Consider the following 13,455-nt stretch of genomic DNA (forward strand, 5'->3'; position numbering starts at 1 on the left):
CAGGGTGAGCGGCGCGTTGGAGAGTGCCAGTGGAGGAGCAGCTGCTGAACATCCAGGCGCCGCACTAGCAGTGGCCATGGCGTTGCATCCGCGGCTTGGCGCCGAGAGCCCGCTGTCTGTCCTTTCCGACGACCTCCTACACCGCATCGTCCTCCTGGTCTCGCTGCAGTCTCCCTCACACCGCAGCCTCGCCGCCATCAACTGCCGCGCTGACTGGTGTATTCGTCAGCTCGACCTTCACTACATCACGAGCAAGGGCGTGCAGACCACCAGCCTGCGAGGCGGGAAGGGGTGCGTGGCAGAGCCTCTGCTGCTCGCTTGCGGGGAGCACGTCGTCCAAGCCCGTGGCTCTCACGGCGGGGGGCTTCTCTATTCCTTGCAGCTCGTCACCTCGCTTGGGCGTGCCGGCCCAATGTGGGGTGCGCACGACAGTGGCGGCAGGGCGTTCGAAATTCTGCCATTCGTTCCCAGCGATGAGTCCCTTCTCGACAGGCTGCCCGCCTGGCTGCGGGCGATGGGGCTGTCTGGCAACCGGGAGGATGGAATGGACATGCACGACGTGGCCGTGGATCTCGCGCACTCCTCCGTGGAGCACACCTCCCGGGGGCACTTCCAGCCACAGCCTCGCCTGCAGCTCCTCAAGGGTCAACCGGTGCTCGCTGCCTTTGTCGAGGCGCCCGGGCTGAATCGCGTCGCCAAGCAAACGGGCGGCGTCGGCCGCCTCGTCGGCATCGGCGCACACGCGCCACCGCCACAGCAGGGGGAACTTCTCCACCTACTGTACCAAAAGGAGTTCGAGGACCTGCACGCCCGTGCGGCCACAGGGCGGCTGTCGTCGGACCAGGGTCTCGCGCGCAAGCTCATCGCCCGGCTCAGCTTTCGCCGGTCGCAATGATCGAGTAGCCTCCAGCCCATCCACGTCGGGCGGGGCGAACGGAACAGTGCTATCAGCAGCAACGCGCTTTTTGTTTTACTTTTGCAGCCCTGTCGGACCTGTCGAGGGGCCCTGCTAAGAGTTCTTTTAGTGCCAGTGCGCGCCAGTCCCGTGCCCAGTGTTGTGCCAGAATGTTTGTTTAAATTCTTTTAGTGCCGTGCCCATTCTTCGTTGTCGACGATGTCGCACCGACACCAATCTCCGCTATTCTTGCTGCTCTCCGTGCTGGTTGCGCCAGGCTGCGCCTTCCAAGTGCTGAGGGCAGCACCGGCGCTGCCGCGAGCGGCTGCACTGCTCTCTGCGTCCAAGCCGGCGCTGCCTGCGGTCACCAAGGCGTACACGCTCAGCGGGCTGGCCACGGGCGCAGCCTGGACCGCCTGCTCGTGCGTCGCGCTGTCGTCGCATCCGAATGCGGCAATCGATGCCGTATGCGGCTTGCGCCACAACCTGCTCACCATCGCACAAGCCTACGCCCTGCCGCTCCCGCTGATCTGGGCGGTTGCCTCGGCGCTGCGCTCGGCGGCAGCCGCGGGCTGGGATCGGCTCTCCTCCGCCACGTACCGCCGCCTCAACCTGGCGCTTTTCACCAGCTCCGCCTGGCTGTGTGCCGCTGCCGTCTGCATGCCCGCCTTTGCATACGGCTACGACATGTACCCCGCAGCGCTCAAGGCGGCGGCGGGCGCGGCGCACGGGCTGACGGCGCTGCTGTGCGCGGGCGTGTGGGTGCGCACGGTTGAACCGACCCGCAGTGGACATTACATGCCCCGGCTCGTGCGCGGCCTCGCGGGCTCTCTCGCCACGCTCGCCCCCAAGAGCGCCTCCGACGACCCGGAGGCCGCCTCGAGCCGCGACGGACGGTCGGAGCTTGCGCTGTGCGCGGCGCTCTTCGCGTGGTTCGCCGTGCTGCCGGTCGTGTCGCCCTTCCCGATGGCGACCGTGCCCGCCATCCTCGGCAAGAGAATGAGCCGCGCCTACTCGGCGTGGACCTGGCGCGAGACACATAGCCGTCGCCGCATGCGCTCGCGCACGCGCCGGTCACTCGCCCAGCCCCTCTCTCCGCGCAGGCTCGCGGCCTGCGTCTGCTACGTGCTCAAGGACGCCGCCGAGCGCGGCCGCTCCTCGGCATCCACTTTTGCGACGCTGCGCAAGGGCCTCGCCGCGGGCAGCCTGGCGCACCTGCTCGTGGTGGCGCTCAAGTTGGTTGGCGTGGACGGCGGCGGGCTCCTCCTGCCGGGGCGCGGGCTTTGGACATTTTACGCAAACTTTGTTGCGGTGCCCTTCACGGCTGGCGCGTCGGTGGCGATGCACGCGCTGGCGGCGTTCGCGACGACTTGCTCGGAGGTGGGGGAAGAGAAGTGAACCGTAAAACACTGGAAAAGAGCGAGCCCAATCACCGGGTAGAGATACATAAACACATTGGACAGCATGCGGTCACTTCTCGGCACATTGACGGAGAGGTAGTGGGACCTGGGACATGTGCTTCCCCCCCCGCCGGGGCACGCGCCCCCGCGGACACGGCGCCAGACGGCGCCCTCTCCAACAAAAGTAGTGAATGTGTAATTTCGATAACACACGTGTGTTTCACTCTCACACTAATGTCTAATCGGCACACTACCTATGCCATGACTCATTCAATCATTGACTCATTCTCTCAGCAGTAGACAGGTACTCATACGGGCACACTACGTACCTAGGTGGTTCACAACCATGGTGCATGACTCATTCCGTCTGTACAGTCACCGTCTCTCTCTCTCTCAGAGCAGTAGACAGGTCCTCATACAGGGCGCACTCTCTGGAACACGGCGAGAACGCTAGAGCGGAAACACTCAGACAAAGAACAAGATCATTGGCGCAGGTGCACACCTCCCTCGTATTGAACACATTTTGGTGTCGATCTGGGTTGAGTTGACTCCGAGTCTCACCAGAATCGGGGCGCGAAGGGTTGCTTGAACATGCTCCACGCTCACTGCCGCTCAGGGGGGCGCCGATGGAAGTGTTGAACGGGGTGCCCACCTCAAAGCCCCCTGGAAAGTGGTCTTCAGCGCATCTGAACATCGGCGTCTTGGAGTCCCGCAGCTGTCCCTCCTGGTTCCCGACCACGACGGGCAGCGGGATGCTAGTCGCTTTGCGGTAGCTCTCGGCGACCTGGTAGGCGCCGCGCACGCCGTCGTCGAACATGATCGCAGCCTGCGCCGGCGTCTTTCCTGCTTTAATGTAGTTGATGGTCGCCGGCGCCCAGATGGCTGTGGCCCAGATGGCTGTGTCCTTGAATTCGTGGCACGCCCAGTTGTTGAAGGGAACGCGGGGGATGCTCTTCCAAAGCTTGCTGATCTCATTAAAGTTCGTCACCTTCTCAAAGATGCTAAACTGCGTCGGCCGAAGCATGCAGAGGGCGAGCCTGTCGAAATTGGTTGTAGACGCACCATTGGCGCGGAAGACGTTCCCGGCAGCAGGCTGCATGTCGCTGGGAATTCCAGTCTGTGCTGCACGCTCAAGCAGTACTTCGTTGGATCTGACGCACTTGTTCTGGAAGCATTCCGGCACAAGTTCAGGGGGGAGAGACCGTTCCGAAGAGGTCCAGAAGAGCGAGACGGCCTGCTCTTTTGCATCCCCAAAACGGGTGGGTGGGTTGGCCCGCGGCGGTGGTCGCTAGACCATGCCCGCCCGCCTCGCCGATGAAGTAGCGACTCAAGGGCGGCCAGGACACATTGATCCAGTTCTCCCAGTAGTTCTCAGCGTTAGTTGTGTTGGGGCAGGCAGAAAGAAGGCCGTAACCTTCCCAGGCAGGCAGGTGTTCGTCCCCAGCGTAGAGTTGCAGTTGTCAGTCGCATGGATATTGTTGGCGTACCTGTGTAGTGCCACTGTGCGCTTGGAGCACTTGGAGTGCAGTCATTAACCTCACATCCAGGGCGCACTATAGCCAGGGCAGTCGGCAGTCGGAGAAGGGGCAACTCCGTGCACTGACGGTCGGCCGCCAGAAAACACGCCTGCGTGGATCGCGTCACACCAATCCTCGCTACCCAACGCGGCCAAAGGATATCCGCCTCAAGAACCTCGAGAGGGCGCACTAGTGTTCCTGCGCGGCTGGCAAATCTTTTTCGTGCCAGTGTGCTGTGAGAGAAGGTTCTTGGTAACAAATCTTTTTCGTAAAACGCGAGAGAGCGCCGCGCTTTCAGCCAGTCAACCGCCTGGGGGCCAGCCAGTCAACCGCCTGGGGGCCGGCAAAGCTTCAGCGACAACATGGAACGCCACATGGTATCTAGCCACCACCCAAGGGGCTCGCGCGTACGCGTCTGGTATGCGACGACGACGGACATGGCGGAAGCTCGCACGGGCGTGGTGTCGGCGGCGGAAGAAGCGGCCGAGGGTGGCTTCGTACGGATGTACGTCTCGTGGGACGGCATTGCCGACGGCGCGTGGGTGGATGGACGAGACGATTGGGAGTGGGATCGCAGCGGCGAGCCGCGGCTGGCCCCCGGATCGTGGCCCGGGCCGGGGTTCGTTCCCGGCGCGATTGAAAAGGTGCACGCTTGGCGGGAGGAGGAGGACACGCTGCTGGTCAAGTGGACTGGTCTCGCGCACATCCACTGCCAGTGGGTGCCGCGAGAGGCGCTCCTCCAGAACGAGAACAATATACGACGGGTATCACGTTACCTCCAGGAGCGGCGCGCCGCTGCCGCCTCCGCCGCCGCCTCGTCTGCCGCCTCCGGCTCCGCCGCCGCCTCCTCCTCCGCCAGCTCCGCGCGCCCGTACCCGGACGACTTTGAGCAGGTCGAGGCGGTGCTCTCTGAGGAGGTGAGCCCCCACGGCGCGCCATCGCAGTTTCTCGTCAAGTGGCGCGGCCTGCCTCACAGCGCGGCCACCTGGGAGGACGCCTCTGCGCTGGCGTCAGAGTGGGGCGCGGTGGAGCAGCTTCGGCAGCGCGAGGCTGCCGCGCGCGCCGCCACCGCCGCGACGAGAGGTCCGCCCGACCGCGGCAGCTGGGCGTACCAGAAGCTGGCGGCGCCCTCCCTGCCTGGCGGCCGGCTGAGGGAGTACCAGCTCGAGGGCGTCAACTGGCTTCTCTACTCGTGGCACGCGCGGCGCAACGTGCTGCTGGCGGACGAGATGGGTCTCGGCAAGACGGCGCAGAGCGTAGCGCTGCTCGGCGAGCTGCGCCGCCTCGGCGTGCAAGGCCCCTTCCTCGTGGTCGCGCCTCTCTCGACGCTGGAGCACTGGCAGCGCGAGGTGGGTGCTGAACAACACACACACACACATCCCTTCTGCAAACTCCCAGGGCACGCATCGGGCGGCTCCACTGTACTCAAGCCGTGCTCACTGCGTTCGTAGCTCCTTGCTCACGCGCTTGAGTACACCGCACGAGGCCGAGCCCCCTCAGCCCCACCGTGCTGACGCCCCCAGGTGGAGCGGTGGACCGGCCTCACCGCGCTGCTCTACCACGGGGACCGCGAGTCGCGCGCGGTGATGCGGCAGCACGCGTGGCGCTGCTCCGAGCCGGGACCGCCGACCTCGGGACGCCGGCCGCCCAAGCGCCTCTCGGGGCTGCTGCGGCGGTGCGGCAAGTGCGACGAGTGCGCGCGGACGGCGGCTTGCGGCGAGTGCCGCGGCTGCAGCCGTCTTGCGGGCGGCGAGCAGGCGCGGGCGGCGGAGGCGGAGCTGCTGACCGGGCCGGCTCCGCAGCCGGGCCAGGCCGCGCCGCCGCGCAGCGAGGAGGCGGCGCACGGGGCGGGGTCGGACCCGACGCCGGAGGACGGTCCGGCGGCGAGACGGGCGAGGTGCGAGCTCTGCCGCTGCGCGTGCTCGAGCGACCTCGCGACCATCCGGAGGCAGGAGTGGGTGACGGCGCAGCAGCACTCGCCGCCGCACCAGCCGGACGACGACTCGCCGCTTTCTCGCCGCTCGAGCGCGGTGTGGGGCGGCGCGGGTGCGGCGTTGTCGCGCGAGGCGGCGCCCCCCCCAGCGCTGCCGGGAGAGGTAACGGGAGACGAGTCGTCGGAGTCGGAGGTGGAGGCGGAGGTGGAGCGGCCGACACTCTTTGACCTCGCCGACCTCGCCGCCGCTGCCGTGCCAGCGGCGAGCGAGGGGGGCGCGCCGCCGCAGCTGACCCTACCGCCACCGCCGCCGCCTCACGCTGCCATGCTGTCATCAGCCGCCGCTGTCCCTGTTGGCGTGCATGTGGCCGTGCCCGTCCGCGGCACACACTCCGCCCCTGTCCTCGCGGGCCTGCAGGGCGGCGGCGGCGAGGCGCTCGTGCGGCGGAAGAAGAAGATGCGGTGCGGCGAGTGCGAGGCGTGCGTGGCGCCAAACTGCGGCGAGTGCCGCTTCTGCCTCGACATGCCCAAGTTCGGGGGCGTCGGGACTCTGCGTCAGCCTTGCCTGCAGCGCCGCTGCACGAAGGCGCACCCAGCCTCGGTGGCCGCCGCTTCGTCCTCGGCGCCGCGCTCCGTCACGGTGCTCCCATCGGTCCCGCCGGCGCTGCTCGGCGCCCCTCCTGTCGTCGCGCGGCCCGTGAGAGCCGCTGGCGAGTCGAGCTCTCCCCCGGCGACCAACGAGGCTGCGTTTCTTTCTCGACGCGACGGGAGGGCGCGAGATCAGCCGAGGTGACCCGAGATTGGCGCCGAGACGTAGGCACCGCTCAAGTTCGACGTGCTGGTGGTGTCGTACGAGACGTTGCGCGACGACTTCTCGCTCGGCTTCAAGCAGATAAGCTGGGCGTACATGGTGGTGGACGAGGCGCACCGGCTCAAGAACCCGGCCTCGTCCGTTGCCAAGCTGCTGCGCGCCGTCTCCGTCGACCACATGCACTTGCTCACGGGCACGCCCCTCCAGAACACGACGACGGAGCTGTGGGCGCGGCTCGGCGCGGACCCGCGTGAGGCGGCACGAGGATGCGCGAGACCAGCCGAGGTTGGCCGAGACGTAGGCGCTGCTCAATTTCCTGGACCCGCAGGGTTTCGCGTCCCTCCCCGCCTTTTTGGGCGAGTACGGCGCCCTCACCGACGCGGCGCAGGTCGAGGCGCTGCACGCGAAGGTTGCGCCGCTCCTGCTGCGGCGGCGCAAGGCGGACGTCGAGGAGGGCCTCGCGCCGCTGGAGGAGAGCCACCGTCGGGTCGAGCGGAGCGTGACAGGATGCCACCAGCGTGACAGTCCACTGCTCGCCAATAGGAGACGATCGTGTGGGTCGAGCTCACACTCGCGCAGAAGCGGGTCTACCGCGCGATCCTCGAGGGGAAGCGCGAGCTGCTTGCCGGCAAGGGCGCGAGCCGCGCTTCGCTGCCGTCGCTCAACAACATCTATATGGAGCTGCGCAAGTGCTGCAACCACCCGTGGCTCATCAAGGGCGTGGAGGCGGAGCAGACGCGCGGCGTGGCCGATGGCGAGGCGCTGCAGCAGGCGCTGCTCTCGTCGTCGGGCAAGCTGGTGCGCCAACACACACGCTGGACGACACAGCGCATGAGCCACCGCCGACGTGAGCCACCGCCCCCAGGTGCTTCTCGACAAGCTGCTCCCAAAGCTGAAAGCGGAGGGCCACCGCGTGCTCATCTTCTCGCAGTTCACGACGACGCTGGACCACGTGCAGGACTTCCTCGCCTGGCGCGGCCACGCTCACGAGCGGCTCGACGGCACCACCAAGGCCGCCTTGCGGCAGGCAGCCATCGACCGCTTCTCCGACCCTGCCTCGGACTGCTTCGTCTTCCTCCTCTCGACGCGCGCCGGCGGCGTGGGCATCAACCTGACCGCCGCCGACACGGTCGTCCTCTTCGACAGCGACTGGAACCCGCAGAATGACGTGCAGGCGATGGCTCGCTCGCACCGGATCGGCCAGACCAAGCGCGTGCGCGTGTTTCGGCTCGTGGCGCGCAACACGTACGAGGCGGAGCTCGTGCAGAGCGCCAACCGCAAGCTGGGCCTCGAGCGCGCGCTTCGGCAGCAGGGCGGCAGCAGCGAGGCGGGCTGCTGGCTGCGGGACAGCGAGGGCGGCGACAAGGGGCCTCGGGATGCGGCGGAGCTGGAGCGGCTGCTGCGCGCCGGGGCGCGCGACATCTTTCTGAGCGACGAGCGCGGCGAGGACTTCCAGCGATTCGACGAGAGCGACATCGAGCAGATCCTCGCCGGCGGTACTTTGGTGCGGCACGACAGCGCCGCCGCCGGCGACGGCGACAGCCTCTTCTCGAAGGCGTCCTTCGTCGCCAACGCCGGCGAGGCGCGGCTCGACCTCGACGACCCCGACTTCTGGAGCAAGCTGCTGCAAGCGCAGCCGCCGCCCGAGGCGGCCGGCCCCGAATACGCCAAGCGGCAGCCGAAGCGGACGCGCCGGCTCGGGATGGTCGACCTTGACGCGGCGCTGGAGGACGTCGCGTCGAGCGGCGAGGAGGGGACGGACGAGGAGTGGGAGGCCGGGCAGGGCGAGGAGGGCACGGACGAGGAGGAGGACGACTACGCGTACGTCGCGGAGCGGCAGCCGAGGGCGGCCGCCGACACGTCGCCCGGGCGCGCATCCGCGTCGGCCTCACGCGAGGTGGCGAAAGTGGTGCGGGGGCTGGTCGCGCAGGTTGCCCGAGAGGTGAGGGCCGAGGCGCAGGTGGCGGCCGTGCTCGACTCGGTGATTGCGCGCGTGAGTCGGGCGGCCGACGCGAGGGAGAGGCTCGAGCGCGCGCTTCACGCGGACGAGCAGGCGCGCCGCAAGAGGGCGGCCGCCGAGGAGGCGCGGCGGCAGGAGTTTTCGCGGCAACTTCAGACGCTACACGCGGAGGCGAGGGCGCGGCGCGAGGAGGTGGCGAGATCAGCCGAGATCACCCGACATCGTCCGAGACTAGGCGAGGGCGCATGTGCAACGCAAGGAGGAGGCGCGGCGTGCCACGCAGGAGGAGCGGGAAAGCTTACTGCGCGGGGCGGAGGATTTGGCGCGGCGGCGGCGCGAGGCGGGCGAGGAGGCGGCACTAGCGCGGGCGGCGCAGGAGCAGCACCGGGCGGCGGAGCGCGCGGCGGAGAAGGCGAGCGAGGCGCAAATGCGGGCGCAGAAGCGGAGCATCCTCGAGTTGCGCACGGTGAGGCGGGCCCGGCTGATCGCGCTGATCACTGCGTCGTTCCACCACAACCGTTGCGAGGCGAGAGACGAGGTCGAGCTGTGCGAGAAGGCGGTGCCGGCGGCGAGGACCTTCGAGGAGGAGATCTGGAAAGCTGTCGACCGCCGGATCCTTGCGCCGAGCAGATTGGCGGCCAGTGCTGCGGCGTTGCGAGTGGGCGTGTACGAGCCGTCCGCGCTACAGAGCGCCCTGGCCGAGCACGGCAAGGCCTTAAACAAGGTCCTCGAGCGGCTGATCAGCCAGCTGCCCGCGGCTAAAGAGGGCGCGAGGGGACTGAACGTGCCCAACTTGCTCATGCACATCCGGCGCCAGCTAACGCTCGCGGCGCCGACACGGCCCGACGGCACGCTCCAAGAGGGGGCCGCCCGCAGCTGTGAGGCGCTGATGACGCTGCCCGGCTTTTCCGAGCGCGCTGTCGAGGCGTACACGGAGTGCTTCACCTCGGGCTGGCTGCCGCCCGCACTCTTCGCGCAGCTCCTCACGCACCACTTGCACGAGAGTGTGCCTGCGTTGCTGAGGCAGCCCTCGCACCGGCTCGAGTGGTGCTTGCTCGGCGTGCAGCAGGTGGCGCGCGCACTGCAGGGGGCGGCGGCCTCGCAGCGGAATGCGCGGCACGATTCGGGGGGCCGCAGCGGGATGCCGCCGCCACTGGTGCAAACGCCGTCGCAACCGCTGATGCCGCTGCCGCCGCAGCAGTTGCCGCCGCAGCAGCTGCCGCCGCCACCGCAGCTGCCGTCGCCGCAGTTATCCTTGCCGTCGCCGCAGCAGCTCCAGCACCAGCACCAGGCGTGGGCACGGCAGGTGCAGCAGCTCCGGCAGCAGCAGCGGCAGCAGGGCGGCACGTCGTCGAGCGGAGGTGTGGTACAGCAACAGCAGCAGGCGCGGCAGCAGCAGCGGCAGCAGGGCGGCGCGTCGTCGAGCGGAGGTGTGGTACAGCAACAGCAGCTGGCACGGCAGCAGCAGCGGCAGCAGGGCGGCGCGTCGTCGAGCGGAGGTGTGGTACAGCAACAGCAGCAGGCGCGGCAGCAGCAGCGGCAGCAGGGCGGCGCGTCGTCGAGCGGAGGTGTGGTACAGCAACAGCAGCAGGCGCGGCAGCAGCAGCGGCAGCAGGGCGGCGCGTCGTCGAGCGGAGGTGTGGTACAGCAACAGCAGCAGGCGCGGCAGCAGCAGCGGCAGCTCCACTGGCAGCAAGCACACGAGGCGCAGCAGCTGCTCGCACAGCAGAAGCGGGAACGGTCGCAGATGGCGCAACGGCACCAGCTGCAGCAGGTGTCAGAGCAGCGGCGGCTCGCCGAGCCACGGCCGCAGCGAGCCAGCGGCCGAGCCAGGCCGCAGCCGCGGCCGCGCCAGGCCATTGCGCAGGCTGTCGACGCCACGGGGCAAGAGGAGTTGCTGTGGCGGAGCGCGCTCATCGCGCTCAAGTGCGAGCGGGATGGCACGCCCCCTCTAGTGCATCTCGTTGACTGGTAGCGAAAGTCCCATCAGGCTGCGCAATTTTCGCTACAGGCGTGCCTTCGCTCCTCGGCTTGGCGGCGCTCCAGTGCGCACGCTCAGTCACGGACATGAGCCGCTTGCCGCAGAAGTTCCAGGCGGGTGTCACCAAGATCCAGGGATGGGTGGAGCGGGCGCGGCGGAAGAAGGCGGAGGCGGAGGAGCGGAAGCTCCAGGCAGGCGCCGAGGAGGAGCCCCAGCCGTCTCAGCTGCAGCGCCGGCACTCCCACTCGGGAAGGTTCATGGGGTTCGAGCCTGCGGCGTCGGCGAGACTGCCCGATCGTGCGAGCCACACCAACGACGCCGGGCGCTCTGCCACGCCGTTGAGGCCGCCAAGGCCCAGGGCGCCGTCGCCGCTGCCGCCGCCGCCGCCGCCATCGCACGGCAACATCGGTGTTTCACCTGATCAGTTGGGCCAGCTGCTGAGAGGAGCGGCCAAGCCGACCGGACGGGGTGAACACACCATCGCGGTGGCAGAGGCGGCTCAATCGAAGGCGGCCGCGGTGGCGGTGGAGGCGGAGGTGGGGGCAGCCTCAGCGCACCAGGCCAAGGCTCGCCTGCCCTCTCGCGGCTGGGGCGAATGCGATGTCGATGAGGGGCACGCCATCTTTGCCAAGCGCGCGCGCACGGCGGTGCACCGCCTCGGCCACAACGACAGCTGGTCGGAGGGCAGCGCCTCCCGCTGGACGTCTTCGACGACGGGCGCAGCTGGGCCCGCGCCCGACCAGCCGCCGCCGGAGCAGCGGCCACGGTCGCAGCCGGCCGGGAGCCTCGTGGAGGGCCTCGAGTACGCGCAGGTGCGGCTGCGGCTCCGCGGCGCAAAGCGCGCGCGGCAGCTCAGCGAGGCGCTCACCAGGCGCAACTCCGGGCCGGCCGTCGTGGGCGAAGAGGTCGTCGGCCGATCGATCGAGGTTTACTGGCCGCTGGACGCCTCGTGGTACGCAGCGCAGGTCATCTGCTCCAAGTCCAACGGGAGGCACCAGCTTCTTTACTCCGATGGCACGCGCGAGACCGTGCAGCTCGCCAAGGAGCGGTGGCGCTGGCTGCAGGAGGCGGCGGCTGCTCCTCCCGGCGAGGGCACGGCTATGAGCCGGCGCGACAGCGTCGAGTCCGCGAGCAATGATGCGGACGAGGCGACTGCGGGGGCTGCTTCGCCGCCCCTTCCTCGGACATCGCCGCCTCCCTCGGAGCCGCAGAGGTCGCCGTCGCCGCCTCCAGCCACCCCGCCACCCGTGGAGCCGCCCGCGACCCCGTCGCCGCTGCGATCGAACCTCCCGCCACCCTCGCCGCTGGGACAGGGCGCCGCTGCAGCGCTTGGCGCTAGTCTCCTCGGCCAGCCGGGCGTGGCGCTCGAGGCGGCTGTGCAGGAGGAGGAGGCGGGCGTTCGGGCTGCGGGGCTGAAGCGGCCGGCATCACCTCTCCAGCGGCCGAGGCCGAAGCGGTCGAGCGGCGACCTCTCACCCACCACGACAACCAACCAACCGTGCGATGGGGCCTTGTCGGTGCCCCCTCCTCCCATCGCCGAGCCGGTCACGACGCCGCCGCCGCCGCCGCTCGCGCCGACCGCTGTGCCGCCTCCTGGCGACGGCGAGGACTCTTCCTCGGAGGACGACTTGCCGCTCTCTCGCCGCTCGAGCGCGGTGTGGGGCGGCGCGGGCACGGCGTCGTCGCGCGAGGCGGCGCCCCCCCCAGCGCTGCCGGAAGCAGCGCCGTCGCAGATGCCGCAGCCTCCCGCTGCTCCACCGCCGCCTCCTGTGCCAGAACCCGCCACACTTTCCACGGACTCCGGCACCGTGGCCACGGTGCCGCAGTGGCAACCACAGCGCCGCATCTTCCTTGATGATGACGACGACTCGGAGGAGGAAAAGGAGGAGGAGGCGCCGGCGCCGCCGCAGCCACAGCCGCCGCCGCCATCGCAGCCGAAGGAGGAGGAGGAGGAGGCGCCGCCGCAGCCACAGCCGCCGCCGCCATCGCAGCCGAAGGAGGAGGAGGAGGCGCCGGCGCCGCCGCAGCCACAGCCGCCGCCGCCATCGCAGCCGAAGGAGGAGGAGGAGGCGCCGGCGCCGCCGCAGCCACAGCCGCCGCCGCCATCGCAGCCGAAGGAGGAGGAGGAGGCGCCGGCGCCGCCGCAGCCACAGCCGCCGCCGCCATCGCAGCCGACGGAGGAGGAGGAGGAGGCGCCGCCGCCGCCGCAGCCACAGCCGCCGCCGCCATCGGAGCCGGAGGAGGAGGAGGAGGAGGCGCCGGCGCCGTCGCAGCCACAGCCGCCGCCATCACAGCCGCCGCCAAAATCGCTGCACGACGACGACTCGGAGGAAGACGATCTGCCCTTGTCCTCGCGACCGGTGAAGGGGCCGCGGCCGCAGCCGCAGTCGCCACCGCCGCCACAGTCATCGCCACAGTCGCGACCGCCGCAGCCGCAGCCCTCGCCGCGCCAAGACGACGACTCCGAGGACGACGACATGCCCTTGTCCTCGCGATTGGTTGCGGCGTCGAGAAGCGCGGCAGGCGAAGGTGAAGCTGCGCCGCACGCGGCGGCGGAGGACCAGCCACAGCGCCGCATCTTCGACGACGACGACGACGACGACGACATTGTCGTCTCCGATTCGGAAGAGGAGGTGGAGTGCGCGGATGCGTGAGAAGGGACTCTCTGTGGCGGCGGCGGCGGCGGCGGCGGCGATCGGTACGGCTTTCCCCGCGGGTACAGAGCCCTGCGCATCCCCCCGGGGGGATGGGGCAACAATTACATAGAGTACATGGCTCGGGTACCCCCTACAGTGTAGTGGGTGTAAGCACACAAAAAGTACTAGCAGAAGAGAAAAATAAAGAAAACAGACAACCCAAGCGCCAAGGGGGAGGGATGGGAGACAGTTGGGAGCAGGGACGGGGAACACCGCTCTGACCGAACACTCTCAACAGGTCAGAGCCACCACTGCGCACTGG

General features: G+C 69.0%; 3 protein-coding genes across 3 annotated transcripts; all 3 read left to right on the top strand.

Moving 5' to 3' along the window:
* Positions 1-76: 76 nt before the first annotated feature.
* EMIHUDRAFT_95144 (hypothetical protein) lies at positions 77-2,293 on the top strand (the record flags this gene model as incomplete). Its single annotated transcript, XM_005794327.1, has 4 exons — positions 77-291; positions 493-812; positions 1,173-1,968; positions 1,999-2,293. The coding sequence occupies 4 exons, from the start codon at positions 77-79 to the stop codon at positions 2,291-2,293; spliced, it is 1,626 nt and encodes a 541-aa protein (XP_005794384.1).
* A 1,893-nt stretch (positions 2,294-4,186) lies between these two features.
* On the top strand, positions 4,187-8,502 carry EMIHUDRAFT_194576 (hypothetical protein; the record flags this gene model as incomplete). Its single annotated transcript, XM_005794328.1, has 9 exons — positions 4,187-4,576; positions 4,706-5,161; positions 5,336-5,950; positions 6,164-6,442; positions 6,563-6,841; positions 6,918-7,043; positions 7,100-7,354; positions 7,422-8,293; positions 8,487-8,502. The coding sequence occupies 9 exons, from the start codon at positions 4,187-4,189 to the stop codon at positions 8,500-8,502; spliced, it is 3,288 nt and encodes a 1,095-aa protein (XP_005794385.1).
* A 441-nt stretch (positions 8,503-8,943) lies between these two features.
* On the top strand, positions 8,944-12,352 carry EMIHUDRAFT_194577 (hypothetical protein; the record flags this gene model as incomplete). Its single annotated transcript, XM_005794329.1, has 7 exons — positions 8,944-9,672; positions 10,222-10,290; positions 10,372-10,470; positions 10,602-10,794; positions 11,050-11,620; positions 11,837-12,178; positions 12,274-12,352. The coding sequence occupies 7 exons, from the start codon at positions 8,944-8,946 to the stop codon at positions 12,350-12,352; spliced, it is 2,082 nt and encodes a 693-aa protein (XP_005794386.1).
* Between the last annotated feature and the right edge of the window lie 1,103 nt (positions 12,353-13,455).

Source organism: Emiliania huxleyi, assembly GCF_000372725.1.
Source record: "Emiliania huxleyi CCMP1516 unplaced genomic scaffold EMIHUscaffold_1, whole genome shotgun sequence".
NCBI classification, from domain to species: domain Eukaryota; phylum Haptophyta; order Isochrysidales; family Noelaerhabdaceae; genus Emiliania; species Emiliania huxleyi.